This window comes from Theropithecus gelada, chromosome 20 (assembly GCF_003255815.1).
Source record: "Theropithecus gelada isolate Dixy chromosome 20, Tgel_1.0, whole genome shotgun sequence".
Lineage (NCBI taxonomy): Eukaryota > Metazoa > Chordata > Mammalia > Primates > Cercopithecidae > Theropithecus > Theropithecus gelada.
In genome coordinates, this window is record NC_037688.1 from 48,558,641 (window position 1) to 48,572,287 (window position 13,647).

Consider the following 13,647-nt stretch of genomic DNA (forward strand, 5'->3'; position numbering starts at 1 on the left):
GAAACAATCCAGTGAGGGTGACTGAAATGCAGGGACCCAGGGACACTGCCCAGCTCTCACAGCATGGGCTCCCAAGGAAAAAGTCACATCCAGATTCTAGAACATTCACTCACATGGGACTGTTGTGTCATGGCCAGCACCCTGCTCTGGAATCTGACTGAGGGTCAGCACTGTCGGCACCCCAGACCTGTCTGCCTCTATGTACTCTGGGTGGGCGTGAGCACAGGATGAGGCCAGCCAAGTCTCCAGTAACTCCCATAAGCTACCTGCAGAGGCTGTTTGAATTCTTTCAAAGAAGAAATGACCACAATTTAGATTTTAAATATCTTTTTGCAATAGATAATCTTATTTACATTAATACAGAATCATTTTACATTCCTAAATCAGACACTAATAGATGCTTTATTTTAGTGAATTATAAAGGAAAACAAAAAGGAAACTATTGAGAAATGTTTCTTCATTAACCTGTCTGACGACAGCCCAAGGATCCTGAAACACATGGAAACTGCGACATGCTACCAGCAGAGGCTGGGGAATGGGGGTTCTGCTCTGGCTGAATGGTGGGGAGCCTTTAACTGCTTAGCCTGTGCTTTCCTTTTCTGAATCAACATTTACACAGGAAAAAACAATGATTAGCTCTGAATAATTTAAACACACTTCAGAAAACAGATGTCAACAGTGTAAGTGGGAGAACCAAGCCCCTGGCTAGCAACAGTGGCAGGGCTTCAGTTCCCAAGGCAGCTGAAATCTGGCCAGCACAGTGCTGCAGAGGGCTGTGGCTCAACAGAAGGGCCGGAGCCCTCCATGCCTGGCTTACAACAACAGGACTCAATGGTCAGCGACAGGCGGCCATCCTGGATGGGGTGGGAGCAAGGACTGTCTATCCTGACAGGGATCACCACCACCCACACGGTCAGGAGCAGAACCCCCAGGGACTCTCTGGGCCTCTGTGTGCCTCCCAGGCCCCGAGTGTGCAGCTGCTTGGTACCCCGGGAATAAAGACTAACTGAGCAGAGCAGCTGACGCCTCAGCAGGGCCCCTCATCAGGGGAGGATGGTGCTGGTGGGGCCTGGGGGGCCCCAGGCTCCCATGAAGACAACCTGTGAGGAAGAACTCATTCTGGAACCTCCCGGAGGTTTGCTGAGAAGGAAATAAATCACTTTGTAACTTGGTGCCACTTAAGTCTTCATTTCTAAGCTGTAAGCATGGCCTTTAATTAAGATCTCCACAACATTCAATTCCAAATTAGAGTTTTAGTCCTACAAGAGTCTAACCGTCTCCCTCTGCCTGAGCCAGGGGCCGTCACCTACCCATGGACAGGAAACTGCCACCAGCCTTCGGGGCTGCATCCTACTGCCCAGGCTGTCCACTGTGACCTTTCTGTGGAGAGAGGTGTTGTCCCATGATTTTGCTGTTGTCAAGGCCGTCCAGAGGCTCTGCGGGTGGGAGCTCAGTGCTGCTGTTCTGGAATCCTCCCGTCTCCCAGGTGCCCTGGCCCTGGGAGGGGCTGCTGCTTCCTGGCCTAGTTTCCAGTGGATCTTTTTCCTGAGCCAAAGAGACAGGCAGTTACCTTATACTCAATATCTCAAGGGAACACACCCCGCTGGGGAGCATCTGTTAATCCCTGGAAAGCAGCTGTGCGAAGAGAGGGGCGAGAACCCCAGCCGCTGAGATGAGCGTAGTCAACAAAAGTGGGTCCCAAGATGACACAGCGAGCAAGCGCTATCCCTGGAGCAGCCCCCAGGCTTGCACAGCCCTGCACTGTCTATGCAGGCGGGCAGCTTCCAAGCAGGCAGGACGTGAGGAGATCTGAATTCTAGGCCTGGCTCTGCCTGACTCGCCCTTTGTGACCATGGGCAAGCCGACCCACCACTGTAGGGGGCTGTACAACAGCGCCTCCATTGCCACCTCCCCAGGAAGAGGACACAGCCAGAGGCTGGCCGCGGCAGCCCAGCCAGTCCTACACTACAGGTTGACTGCCACGTCATCTCTTCCCCAGGCTGAGAGGCCGGCTCCTAGTGGAGCGAGGTTTACCACATCTTGGACTGGCACCTGTTCCCACTCCTGGGGGTGGGGGCACAATATTAGTTAAAGTGGGAGAAAACCAGGATTAGTTCACAGAGGAAAACAAAGGGAAAGAAACCTCCAGGGTTTTCCTACCTCAGCTGGGATATCAGGAGGTAAACATTTTCTTAAGTTTGGAAAGGAATCCCTCCTCGTCCTCCCCAGCCTCACGCCTAGCCTTGCTTCCTGCAGAGCTATCCATGGAGCTGCCACCTGGGCACAAACAGCAGAAAGAACTGGCGTCAGGGGCCCGCACCTCCAAGGTCATATCCTCGGCCTCACCTACCCCCGCCTGGCCACCCAGGGGCCCACATTCAAGGAGCGGCCAAGCGCCACCTCAAGAAGAGGGGGGCCACTCCTAAGATGGCACAGGATGCCTCACCTGGCAGATGACTGAGGTAACAGAGCACTCAGAGCCTGAAGGTCTCCCAACTGCTCTTTCAATCATGGACCCACAGCAGGGAAACAAGAAATAGAGACGGAGACGGACCATGACAGCTGTCTCTATCTGAGCAACAGTGACAAAAACAGTCAAGTGCCAGGCACCTCCCAGGCCAGGCCACACACTTCCTTACAGGCAAATGAAAAAAAACAAAAAAGGGAGGCACAGAGAGGTTGCAGGGTTTACCCAAGGCCCACAGAGCCAACAAGCGAGAGGCAGGACTGAGTGCGAGCCCACGCAGTCTGACTCCAAAGCCGAGACTCTCAGCCACCACACTGCGGGCTATAAGAAGGTGAATAATGACACCAGGAAAAACCCTACTTCTAGACCAAATGACCAGATTCCATGCTGCTGCTGTGTATAAAGACCCTGCAGAACAGCCCATGTCGGAGTCACGGCCACACACAATCCTCTGTCATAGGCACTTCATCTCATCCCTCACATCAGCAGTCTATGTTGTCCCCATTTGGGGCGCAACAAGTTGAGCAAGTTGTCCCCCATTTGGGGCGCCTAACCTAAGTGCTCTCAACCTGGGGGAGGTGTGCTATTTCTTTAGGGCCCAGGCTGACACCCCTAGAGGTACTTTCTCGCACAAACGTGTTACAGATTTGCCAACCACTAGACAAGGAGTGCACACTTTTGTTATGCGTGAGAATATAAACCTGAACTTGGCATGTTAATTGTCAAGCGCATTTTTAATGTGCCCAGAGACCTACGCTATGCACGGTGCATAACGGAGTAAAGACCTCAGTCTAAGTAAGACAGTGCCTTCGCTAGTGGAAGGTCCAAAGCTTGGTTCCACAGGTCCCTGGGAAGGGGTGAGGCAGGCTACATAAAACAGAGTGAGACCCAGTCTCAAAAAAGAAAAGGCCGGGTGCAGTGGCTCACGCCTGTAATCCTAGCACTTTGGGAGGCCGAGGCGGGCAGACTGCCTGAGCTCAGGAGTTTGAGACTGGCCTCAGCAACATGGTGAAACCCCATCTCTACTAAAATACAAAAACATAGCCGGGGGCTGCGTGCGCCTGTAGTCCCAGCTACTCCGGAGGCTGAGGCAGAATTGCTGGAACCCGAGAGGCGGGGTGTGTTGCAGTGAGCCGAGACCGCGCCACCGCACTCTGGCCTGCGTGACAGAGTGAGACTCCGTCTCCAAAAAAAGAAAAAGAACGATAAGGAGCCATACTGTGTCTCTCACTCAAAAAGTCACATGGTAATTGCAAGCCGCCCCCCTCCGTTCCCTCTCTTTTTGCCAGAAGATGGACCTGTTTATCCCTGCAAGTGCTGAGTCTCTAAGCACACCATGGTCTTTCTGGGAGACCAGGGTCAGCTATTAAGGTTTTCAGCAGCTACATTAAGGAACAAAAATAAATAAGATATAAGTACATCAAAAACTACGCTGGTCAGGCACAGTGGCTCATGTCTGTAATTCCAACACTCTGGGAGGCCAAGGTGGGAGGATCACTTGAGTCCAGGAGTTTGAGGCTGCCATGAGCTATGACTGCACCACTGCACTCCAGGCTAGGCCATGGAGCAAGACTCTGTCTCAACCAAATAAGTCCCACTGTTGCTTAAGTTCTCAGGACGTGGGAATTATATGTCCTGTAATACTGTCATATGTGGACACAAAACTAACTTCCTTCACAGTGTGAGAGACTTAACCACTCACAGGCAGCAAACTGACATGTGACAGTGTATGCTCAGGGACAGAGTCTCACCCTGGCACCCAGGCTGGAGTACAGTGTCGCCATCGTGACTCACTGCAGCCTTGAGTATTGGGGCTCAAGTGACCTTCTCATCTCAGCTTCCCGAGCAGCTGGTGATGGAGGTGCATGCTACTGCACCTGGCTACTTTTAAAACTTTTTGTAGCCGGGCGCGGTGGCTCAAGCCTGTAATCCCAGCACTTTGGGAGGCCGAGACGGGCGGATCACGAGGTCAGGAGATCGAGACCATCCTGGCTAACACGGTGAAACCCCGTCTCTACTAAAAAAATACAAAAACCTAGCCGGGCGTGGTGGCGGGCGCCTGTAGTCCCAGCAACTCGGGAGGCTGAGGCAGGAGAATGGCGTGAACCCAGGAGGCGGAGCTTGCGGAGAGCCGAGATGGCGCCACTGCACTCCAGCCTGGGCGACAGAGCGAGACTCCGTCTCAAAAAAAAAAAAAAAAAAAAAAAAAAAAAAAACAAACTTTTTGTAGAGACAGAGTCTCACTATATTGCCCAGGCTGGTCTCAAACTCCTGGGTTCAAGTGATCTTCCTGCATTAGCCTCCCAAAGTGCTGGGATTATAGGTGTGAGCCACTGCACCCGACCTCACCAAGATTTTTAAAAGGAAGAGCTGACAGTGTCTTGCACACGGGAGAAGAAATCCTGGCTGAGTGAGGGAAGAGCTGCGTGAGGCTGAGTGATCAGGACAAGGAACCATAAAAGTGACAAAGGATCTCAGTGGATGGCGGAATCAACTCTCAACTTACAGTATCAGAGAGGGGGTCAAAACATCAACTGGTGACCACTAATACCCACCCTCCAATAGAGTAAGCAACACCCACGACCCCACCCAGGGCCCGGCCCTAGCACACCTCAAGCTGCCCTGATGGGCGGGAGGAGGGAAGGACAACTGTCTATGGAGCCAATCTCGCATGTTATGCGGTTGTAGGGTTTGAGGAAGGAGAAGCCACAGGTGCAATGATTAGAGTTCCAGGGAATAGCTACACTATGACCACTTCTATTTTAGTTGAAGAGATACAAGAATAAAAGATGATAGCATATGTACCAAACCATTAAAATAAGTGACATTTGGAACCTGGTTGGGCTACAGAGTTTTATGGCAGCTGCTTTTTTTTTTTTTTTGAGACAGAGTCTCGCTATGTTGCCCAGGCTGGAGTGCAGCGGCACAATCTCAGCTCACTGCAACCTCTGCCTCCCAGATTCAAGCAATTCTCCTGCCTCAGCCTCCTGAGTAGCTAGGATTACAGATGCTCACCACCATACCTGGCTAATTTTTGTATTTTTCTTTTTTAGTAAAGACAGGGTTTCACCATGTTGGTCAGGCTGGTCTCAAACTCCTGACCTCATGATCCACCCTCCTCGGCCTCCCAAAGTGCTGGGACTATAAGTGTGAGCCACTGCGCCTGGCCTTTTTTGTGTGTGTGACAGAGTCTCACTCTGTCACCCAGGCTGGAGTGCAGTGGCACGGTCCTGCTCACTGCATCCTCCATCTCCTGGGTTCAAGCGATTCTCCTGCCTCAGCCTCCCGAGTAGCTGGGATTACAGGCATGCACCAGCATACCCAGCTAATTTTTGCATTTTTAGTAGGGACGGGGTATCGCCATGTTGTCCAGGCTGGTCTCAAACTCCTGACCTCAACTGATCCACCTGCCTCGGCCTCCCAACGTGCTGGGATTACATGCGAGAGCCACTGTGCCCAGCCAGCAGCTGCTTTTTAAGAGAGGACTTCCAGTACCCTAGGAGCAACAAGAGCTCAGTGAAATTCCAGGGACTTCCATCCCAGCCCCTGCCCCGGCCCCTGGAACTCCAAATCCTCCACTTTTTTGGAAAATCTGCCCCCAGCTCCAAACACCTGCTACGAATTACCATGCACTAATTTAAGGCCAAGCAAGTTCTGAGAACTCCACCCAGGATCCAAACAAAACCAAAATGATGCAATGAGGAAATACGTTGAGCCTGAACCAAGGACCCCTGGGCACAGCCTGCCCTACCATGAGCAGGAATCCCAGGAAACAGAGGCCCCACCTCCCACAGGAAGAGGGGCTGTAGCTGGGGTGCCATTGCCACAGCGCCCACAGCAGGTGTTCTAGTGAAAGATCGCTAACACTCAGCCACTCGCTAGCACGATGTCTGAGGTCAGGGTAAATGGTGCATCTGTTCATGGCTAGATGAATTCGGAGTGAGTCCTGCTCTAAAGCGGCAAACTGAGTCCTCTGACTGTGGCTCCACTACTGTGGCTGCTATTGTTTGTAAGACACTCTGAAATCCTAGCGGAGTGTCCCAGGTGGGAAGTGCACAAATCCTTCCAATCCATGCTCTCCTTACGCTTTTGCCAGGAGCTCTCAGGGAAGGATTTGTCTGAGGTCACAGGGCAAGTGGCAGAACCAAGGATAGAACTCAGAACACTGGCTCTGAGACACGCAGAGCTGCCTGCAGGAAGTGCCCTGGTGCTCTCACCTCAGCACACGAACACGCACAGAGAGAGGAGGCGAAGCTTGGACTGGGGGCTGCGGCTCCCTGCCCAGTGTTCCCGCCCACAGCCCCCCTCTTTCAACTGCACATTTTAAAGGCTTCATGAAGAACCCCAAGTGGAAACCCCAACATGCTGTCCTGAATCGTCCACACTCCAGGGGGCTCTGAGGTCCCCACGTGTCGCCGCATAGTCTTCAGACCCCTTACCAGAGCTGGTGAGTGTGACGCCATTCACTGTCCCCTCCACATCTGTCTCGTCCTCGGCGTAGCTCAGGATCAGGTTCTGCTGCCGGCTCGTTAGCCTCCTGTGGATCAAGCAGAGTTAGCAGCAAAGGCTTCCGTCAGAAAGCTTTGGAAAGAACTCACAGGCAGCCAGTGCTCTCGAAGCACATGGGAGGAGAGGGACCCAACCCTGGCAGGGGCAGAAACCCTGAGGCAGTGCAGTGGTGAGAACCTAAGGACCACGCCCTCAAAGCTTCTGTACAGAAAAGCTAATAAAACACCCTAAGTCGTTTAAACAAGTGTCGCTGTGGCTATGCTAAATACAGTTTACAGGAGGGGAAACAGATTTTACAAGTGTGTGTATGAAGCAGGTAAGAAATTATCTAATTACGCCAGGCATGGTGGCTCATGCCTGTAATCCCAGCACTTTGGGAGGCCAAGGCGGGCAGATCACAAGGTCAGGAAATAGAGACCATCCTGGTCAACAAGGTGAAATCCCGTCTCTACTACAAAATTAGCTGGGCGTGGCGGTGCGTCCCTGTAGTCCCAGCTACTTGGGAGGCTGAGGCAGAATTGCTTGAACTTGGGAGGTGGAGGCTGCAGTGAGCCGTAATTGCACCACTGAACACCTGGAGACAGAGCTGGACTCTGTCTCAAAAAAAAAAAAAAAGAAAAAAAGAAAAGAAATTATCTAATTAACAAAAAGCACGAGCGCTCCCGAGGGGAGTCAGGCATGTCCTGCCCTAGGTACTCACAGCACTCTGCCCAGGCTGCCTCTCCAGCTCCTAACAGTGCCAGTAACATCAATGAGAAAATCAACGGGCCAGGCATGCTGGCTCACACCTGTAATCCCAGCACTTTGGGAGGACAAGGTGGGCAGATCACCTGAGATCAGGAGTTCGAGACCAGCCTGGCCAGTGAAACTCCATCTCTACTAAAAATATAAAAATTATCCGGGCGTGGTGATAGGCACCTGTAGTCCCAGCAACTCGGGAGGCTGAGGCATGAGAATCACTTGAACCAGGGAGGAGGAGGGTGCAATGAGCTGAGATGGCACACCACACTCCAGCCTGGGCAACAGAGCGAGAGACTCCTCAAAAAAAGGTCGGGCACGGTGGCTCATACCTGTAATTCCAGCACTTTGGGAGGCCGAGGCAGGTGGATCAAGAGGTCAGGAGTTCAAGACCGGCCTGACCAACATAGTGAAACCCCGTCTCTACTAAAAATACAAACATTAGGCCGGGCGCGGTGGCTCAAGCCTGTAATCCCAGCACTTTGGGAGGCCGAGACGGGCGGATCACGAGGTCAGGAGATCGAGACCATCCTGGCTAACACGGTGAAACCCCGTCTCAACTAAAAATACAAGAAAATTAGCCGGGCGAGGTGGTGGGCGCCTGTAGTCCCAGCTACTTGGGAGGCTGAGGCAGGAGAATGGCGTGAACCCGGGGGGGGGCGGAGCTTGCAGTGAGCCAAGATCACGCCACTGCACTCCAGCCTGGGGCACAGGGCGAGACTCCGTCTCAAAAAAAAAAAAAAAAAAAAAAAAAGAAAGAAAAAAAAAAAATACAAACATTAGCCAGGCGTGGTGGCAGGCACCTACAGTCCCAGAGGCTGAGGCAGGAGAATGGCGTGAACCTGGGAGGCGGAGCTTGCAGTGAGCCAAGATCGCGCCACTGCACTCCAGCCTGGGCTACAGAGTGAGACTCCGTCTCAAAAAAAAAAAAAAAAAAAAAAAGAAACAAAAAAAACAAGAAGAAACTCAACAATAGCAGCAGCAGCGAAGCAATTCCTATGTGTTGTTCATTTAATTCTCCCAGCAACTCCAAGAAGTCGACCATACCGGCCGGGCGCGGTGGCTCACGCCTGTAATCCCAGCACTCTGGGAGGCTGAGGTGGGCGGATCACTAGGTCAGGAGATTGAAGCCATCCTGGCTAACACGGTGAAACCCCGTCTCTACTAAAAATACAAAAAATTAGCAGGGTGTGGTGGCGGGCACCTGTAATCTCAGCTACTCGGGAGGCTGAGGCAGGAGAATTGCTTGAACCCAGGAAGCGGAGGTTGCAGTGAGCTGAGATGGTGCCACTGCACTCCAGCCTGAGGGACACAGCCAGACTCCATCTCAAAAAAAAAAAAAAAAAGAAGTGTACCATTCTATTACACCCACTTTACAGACAGAGAACTCGGGCAGGAACCACCTGACCTATAGGGAGCAGTCCCCTGCCCAAGCCACAGAGCTCCCGGAGCAGTGCCACCACAGGAGCAGGCTGGCTTCGACACGGCCTAGGGGGCACTTACTTTGGAACTCGTATCTTGATGTGGATGTAGTGGTCTCCGTAGCCGTAGCTGTTAATCCGGGGGATGCCTTTCCCACCCATCCGAATCTTCTGGTCTGTCTGAGTCCCAGGGGGGATCTATAAAGAAAGAAAATCTGTGGTTTCCTCTGGTCCCCAGTTGCTCAAATAAAAAGTTTTCACTACATGAAGACAATCTTGACAGGAATTCATTGAAAAGAACTACCACTGGCTCACGCCTGTAATCCTATCACTTTGGGAGGTTGAGACGGGTTGATCACAAGGTCAGGAGTTCAAGACCTGCCTGGTCAACATGGTGAAACCCCGTCTCTACTAAAAATACAAAAATCAGCCGGGCATGGTAGCGTGCACCTATAATCTCAGCTACTCGGGAGGCTGAGGCAGGAGAATTGCTTGAACCCGGGAGGCGGAGGTTGCAGTGAGCCGAGACTGTGCCACTGCACTCCAGCTCTCAGTGACAGGGCAAGACTCTATCATGGGGGGGAAAAAAAGGCCAGGCACAGTGGCTCACGCCTGTAATCCCAGCACTTTGGGGAGCCAAGGTGGGCGGATCACGAGGTCAGGAGATCGAGACCATCCTGGCCAACATGGTAAAACCCCATCTCCAATAAAACACAAAAAATTAGCTAGGCATGGTGGCACGTGCCTGTAGTCCCAGCTACTCAGAAGGCTGAGATGGGAATCGCTTGAACCTGGGAGGCAGAGACTGCCGTGAGCCAAGATCATGCCATTGCACTCCAGCCTGGTGACAGAGCAACACCCTGCTGTCTCAAAAAAAAAAAAAGAACGGCCACTGGGCTGGGCACAGTGGCTCACGCCTGTAATCCCAGCACTTTGGAAGGCTGAGGCAGGTGAACTGCCTGAGCTCAGGAGTTCAAGACCACCCTGGGAAACACAGTGAAACCCTGTCTCTACTAAAATACAAAAAATTAGCTGGGTATGGTGGCGTGTGCCTGTAATCCCAGCTACTTGGGAGGTTGAGGCAGGAGAATTGCTTGAACCCTGGAGGTGGGGGTTGCAGTGAGCCAAGATTGCGCCATTGCACTCCAGCCTGGACGACAGAGTGAGACTCCATCTCAAAAAAAAAAAAAAAAACTGCCACTTGGGTTTCTGGGCCAAGCCCGCCCACAAGCACATGGAAATAAGCTAAGTTCGGTCTGCCCAGAGCAGAGCCTGTGACTAGGATGAGGGGGCAGGAGTTTGGGCAAGTGAGCCCAGGAAGCAGGAGAGAGGGAGCGAAGCAGGAAACGCCAATACAGGGTGTGTGGCTGAGGTCACTCCCTGGCCCTCGGAACCACAGGACCCTGGAGAAGCCAAGGAACAGCCCCCAGACGGAGGAGAAAGCCTTGGCCCAAAACACCCACCTCCTTGGTGGAGGTTACCCCAAGGTTCCCCACAAAGAAGCTGGAGAAGGTTCTGAGGCGCATACAGAGAATGAAGTGGCCTGGAAGTGGGAGGAGCAGGAGGGGCAGATCGAGAGAGGTGGGGGATAGGTGAGGGCAGCACACAGGCAGCCATCACTGTGGCCAAAGAGATGTGCACAGTCCCCGAGACTTCTGCTCTTGCTGCCAGACACTGGATGGAAGCAAGGGCAGAGAACACACCCCAGGGTGAACCTCTCTATGTCTTGGGTGCGCCCAGTTCCCAGGCCCTGCTAACCAGTATGGGAGTGATGCCAGCCAGTAACTGCTTCCCATGCGATTATAGAGTCAAGGCCTGTGGCTTGTGGTCCACACTCAAGGAGCAATCTAAAATTCCTCATGTCCTCCCCCATGAGTACCCCCAACATGCTGGTCACTCATGGGTTCCAGGCCACTGGTCAGTTCTTTTCCATTTCAGAAAAAGAACAATGAAGTACAAGGGTGACAAAGGCATTCTCACACCCTCTTACCGTCACGTTGATCGTCTCGTACAGGCCCTGGGCTCTGGCTGTTCCCCCAAGAAGAGCTTGAGCTATAGAAATAAAGAGGTCGGAGTGGATGTCTGCGCCGTCCCTCCGGAACACAGGGCTTTTCTGCACCTAAGGTCAAACATGACAGATGCATGTGAAGATAAGTCCACTGCAGACTAAACACCAGCTGCGTGCCTGGCCAGGCCCAAGCTCAGGCTTGACAAACTTCACACCCCCTCCATACATAAAGCACAGTGTTGAGGCAAAGAACTGTCGTTCCACCAAGGTGACACCATCGCAGGCCCAGGAATGACATATTCTACATATTTCAACACTGCAATGTTCTACACACTTGCACACCAAAACGGAAGCGCGCCAGGATTTCCTCAGTCTCAGATCAAGTCATTCAATCGTGAAGGGAAATAAAAACGTAAAACTGGCTTTTGAACTTTTTTTTTTTTTTTGAGACGGAGTCTCACTCTGTTGCCCAGGCTGGGGTGCAATGGCCGGATCTCAGCTCACTGCAAGCTCCGCCTCCTGGGTTTAGGCCATTCTCCTGCCTCAGCCTCCTGAGAGAACTTTTTTTTTAAATCTTACTTTAGCCAGGCATGGTGGTTCACACCTGTAATCCCAGCACTTTGAGAGGCCAAGGTGGGTAGATCACCTGAGGTCAGGAGTTTGAGACCCAGCCTGGCCAACATGGTGAAACCCCGTCTCTACTAAAAATACAAAAATTAACCAGGTGTGGTGGCAGGTGTCTGTAATCCCAGCTACTCAAGAGGCTGAGGCAGGAGATCCGATTGAACCTGGGAGATGAAGTCTGCATTGAACAGAGGTCACACCACTGTACTCTAGCCTGAGCAAGAGAGCAAGGCTCTATCTCAAAAACAACAACAACAACAACAAAAAACATCTTATTTTATTAGGAAGTATAGGCTGGCCGCGGTGGCTCACGCTTATAATCCCAACACTTTGAGAGGCCAAGGTGGGTGGATCACCTGAAGTCAGGAATTCGAGACCAGCCTGGCCAACATGGTGAAACCCCGTCTCTACTAAAAATACAAAAATTAGCTAGGTGTGGTGGCGCATGCCTGTAATCCCAGCTACTCAGGAGGCTGAGGCATGAGAATCGCTTGAACCTGGGAGGTGGAGGTTGCAGTGAACTGAGATCACGCCACTTGCACTCCAGCCTGGGCAACAGAGCAAGACTCTGTCTCCAAAAAAAGAAAAAAAAAAGGGCAGAGTAAATAATATAACAAGCGTGTCATACCCACAACCCAGTGGAGGTAACAAAATATCACAGGCTGGGTGCCGTGGCTCACACTTGTAATCCCAGCACTTTGGGAGGCCAAGGTGGGTGGATCATTTGAACCCTGGGGTTTGAGACCAGCCTGGGCAACATGGTGAAACCCCATCTTTACTAAAAATACAAAAGTCAGCTGGGCCTGGTGGCGTGCACCTGTGGTCCCAGCTACTCAGGAGGCTGAGGTGGGAAGACCACCTGAGCCCAGGGAGTATGAGGCTGCAGTGAGCCAAGATCACCCCACTGCATTCCATCCTAGGCAACAAAGCAAGACCCTACCTCAAACAAATAAAGTAAAATAAACTAAAACATCATAAATACAGGTGAGTCTTGCCTTCCTCAGCCAACCACGACCCTGACTTTAGCATTTATCATTCCTTTGAGCTTCTATTTACTATGTATCTCCAAGTCCCTAAATAATACATAATGCCATCTCACACGCTTTAAAACTTCACGTAGATGGTCTCTGAGGCCCTACAGCCACTGGCAAGCTACCTTCCATCCCTGCTGTCTGTACCTGCAACGCCTGGAGCACCCCTTGAGTGCAGCTCTCACTCTTTCCTTCCGACTGCCCTGCAGCAGCCTCTGATCACCACGGCTCACTGAGCTATTCTCTTGTTGGAGGAAGGTGGTGTCTTGCTACCGTGGACAGGACTCTCGTGCACCCCTTTGTACCTACTGCCTGCTAGGCTTGCGTGGGTTTTTCTCAAGTGTACACATAGGAGGGAAATTGCCAGTAGAAGGCATTTTCATTAATGTTTCCACCATCTCAGAAAACCAAGGTTTGCCCCTGTATACAGTATGTAAAATTGTAACTTTCACACTCACTGCCTCATCAACAATCTTATCATAAAAACACAAGATGTTTCCTGTATTTTTATGTGACCTGTATTTCTAATTTGTTAACATCTTGAAGAAGTTGTCTTCTCTCCACACAAGGCAGAGAACTTTGAAGGTAACTCTAGGTGGCCACTGTGCCCCTCAGAAACATGAATGGCGAGACATGTTTCTGTGAAGCTTTGACTGCATGGAGCAGCCTCAGCCACATCCACCCGAAGAGAGGAAGGGCCCAACAGAAGCTGTGCAGGACAGAGCACCTACCCTGAACGTGATGAAAATTTCCCTTTTTCCCACAGGCATCCTCACGGTCTGGCCATCCTCGACTCCTACAAGGGATGTTAGAAAGGGAGCAGTTAGGCAGGGCGCGGTGGCTCATGCC

The 13,647-nt window shown here is 51.8% G+C and overlaps 1 protein-coding gene across 3 annotated transcripts in view; it reads right to left on the reverse strand.

Annotated features, from left to right (window-relative positions):
* Positions 1 to 310: 310 nt before the first annotated feature.
* DNAJA3 (DnaJ heat shock protein family (Hsp40) member A3) overlaps positions 311 to 13,647 on the reverse strand; it is a 32,722-nt gene continuing 19,385 nt past the window's right edge. For 2 of the 3 annotated variants that reach the window (XM_025369821.1, XM_025369823.1), the window contains 5 exons: positions 13,530 to 13,594; positions 11,126 to 11,254; positions 9,218 to 9,333; positions 6,907 to 7,004; positions 311 to 1,545 (listed from right to left, as the gene is read on the reverse strand). In XM_025369821.1, coding sequence (XP_025225606.1) covers positions 1,523 to 1,545; positions 6,907 to 7,004; positions 9,218 to 9,333; positions 11,126 to 11,254; positions 13,530 to 13,594 — 431 coding nt within the window. In that variant the 3' untranslated portion in view covers positions 311 to 1,522. Of the gene's footprint in view, positions 1,546 to 2,160; positions 2,278 to 6,906; positions 7,005 to 9,217; positions 9,334 to 11,125; positions 11,255 to 13,529; positions 13,595 to 13,647 lie in introns of all 3 variants that reach the window. The other variant, XM_025369820.1, reaches the window with a different exon arrangement.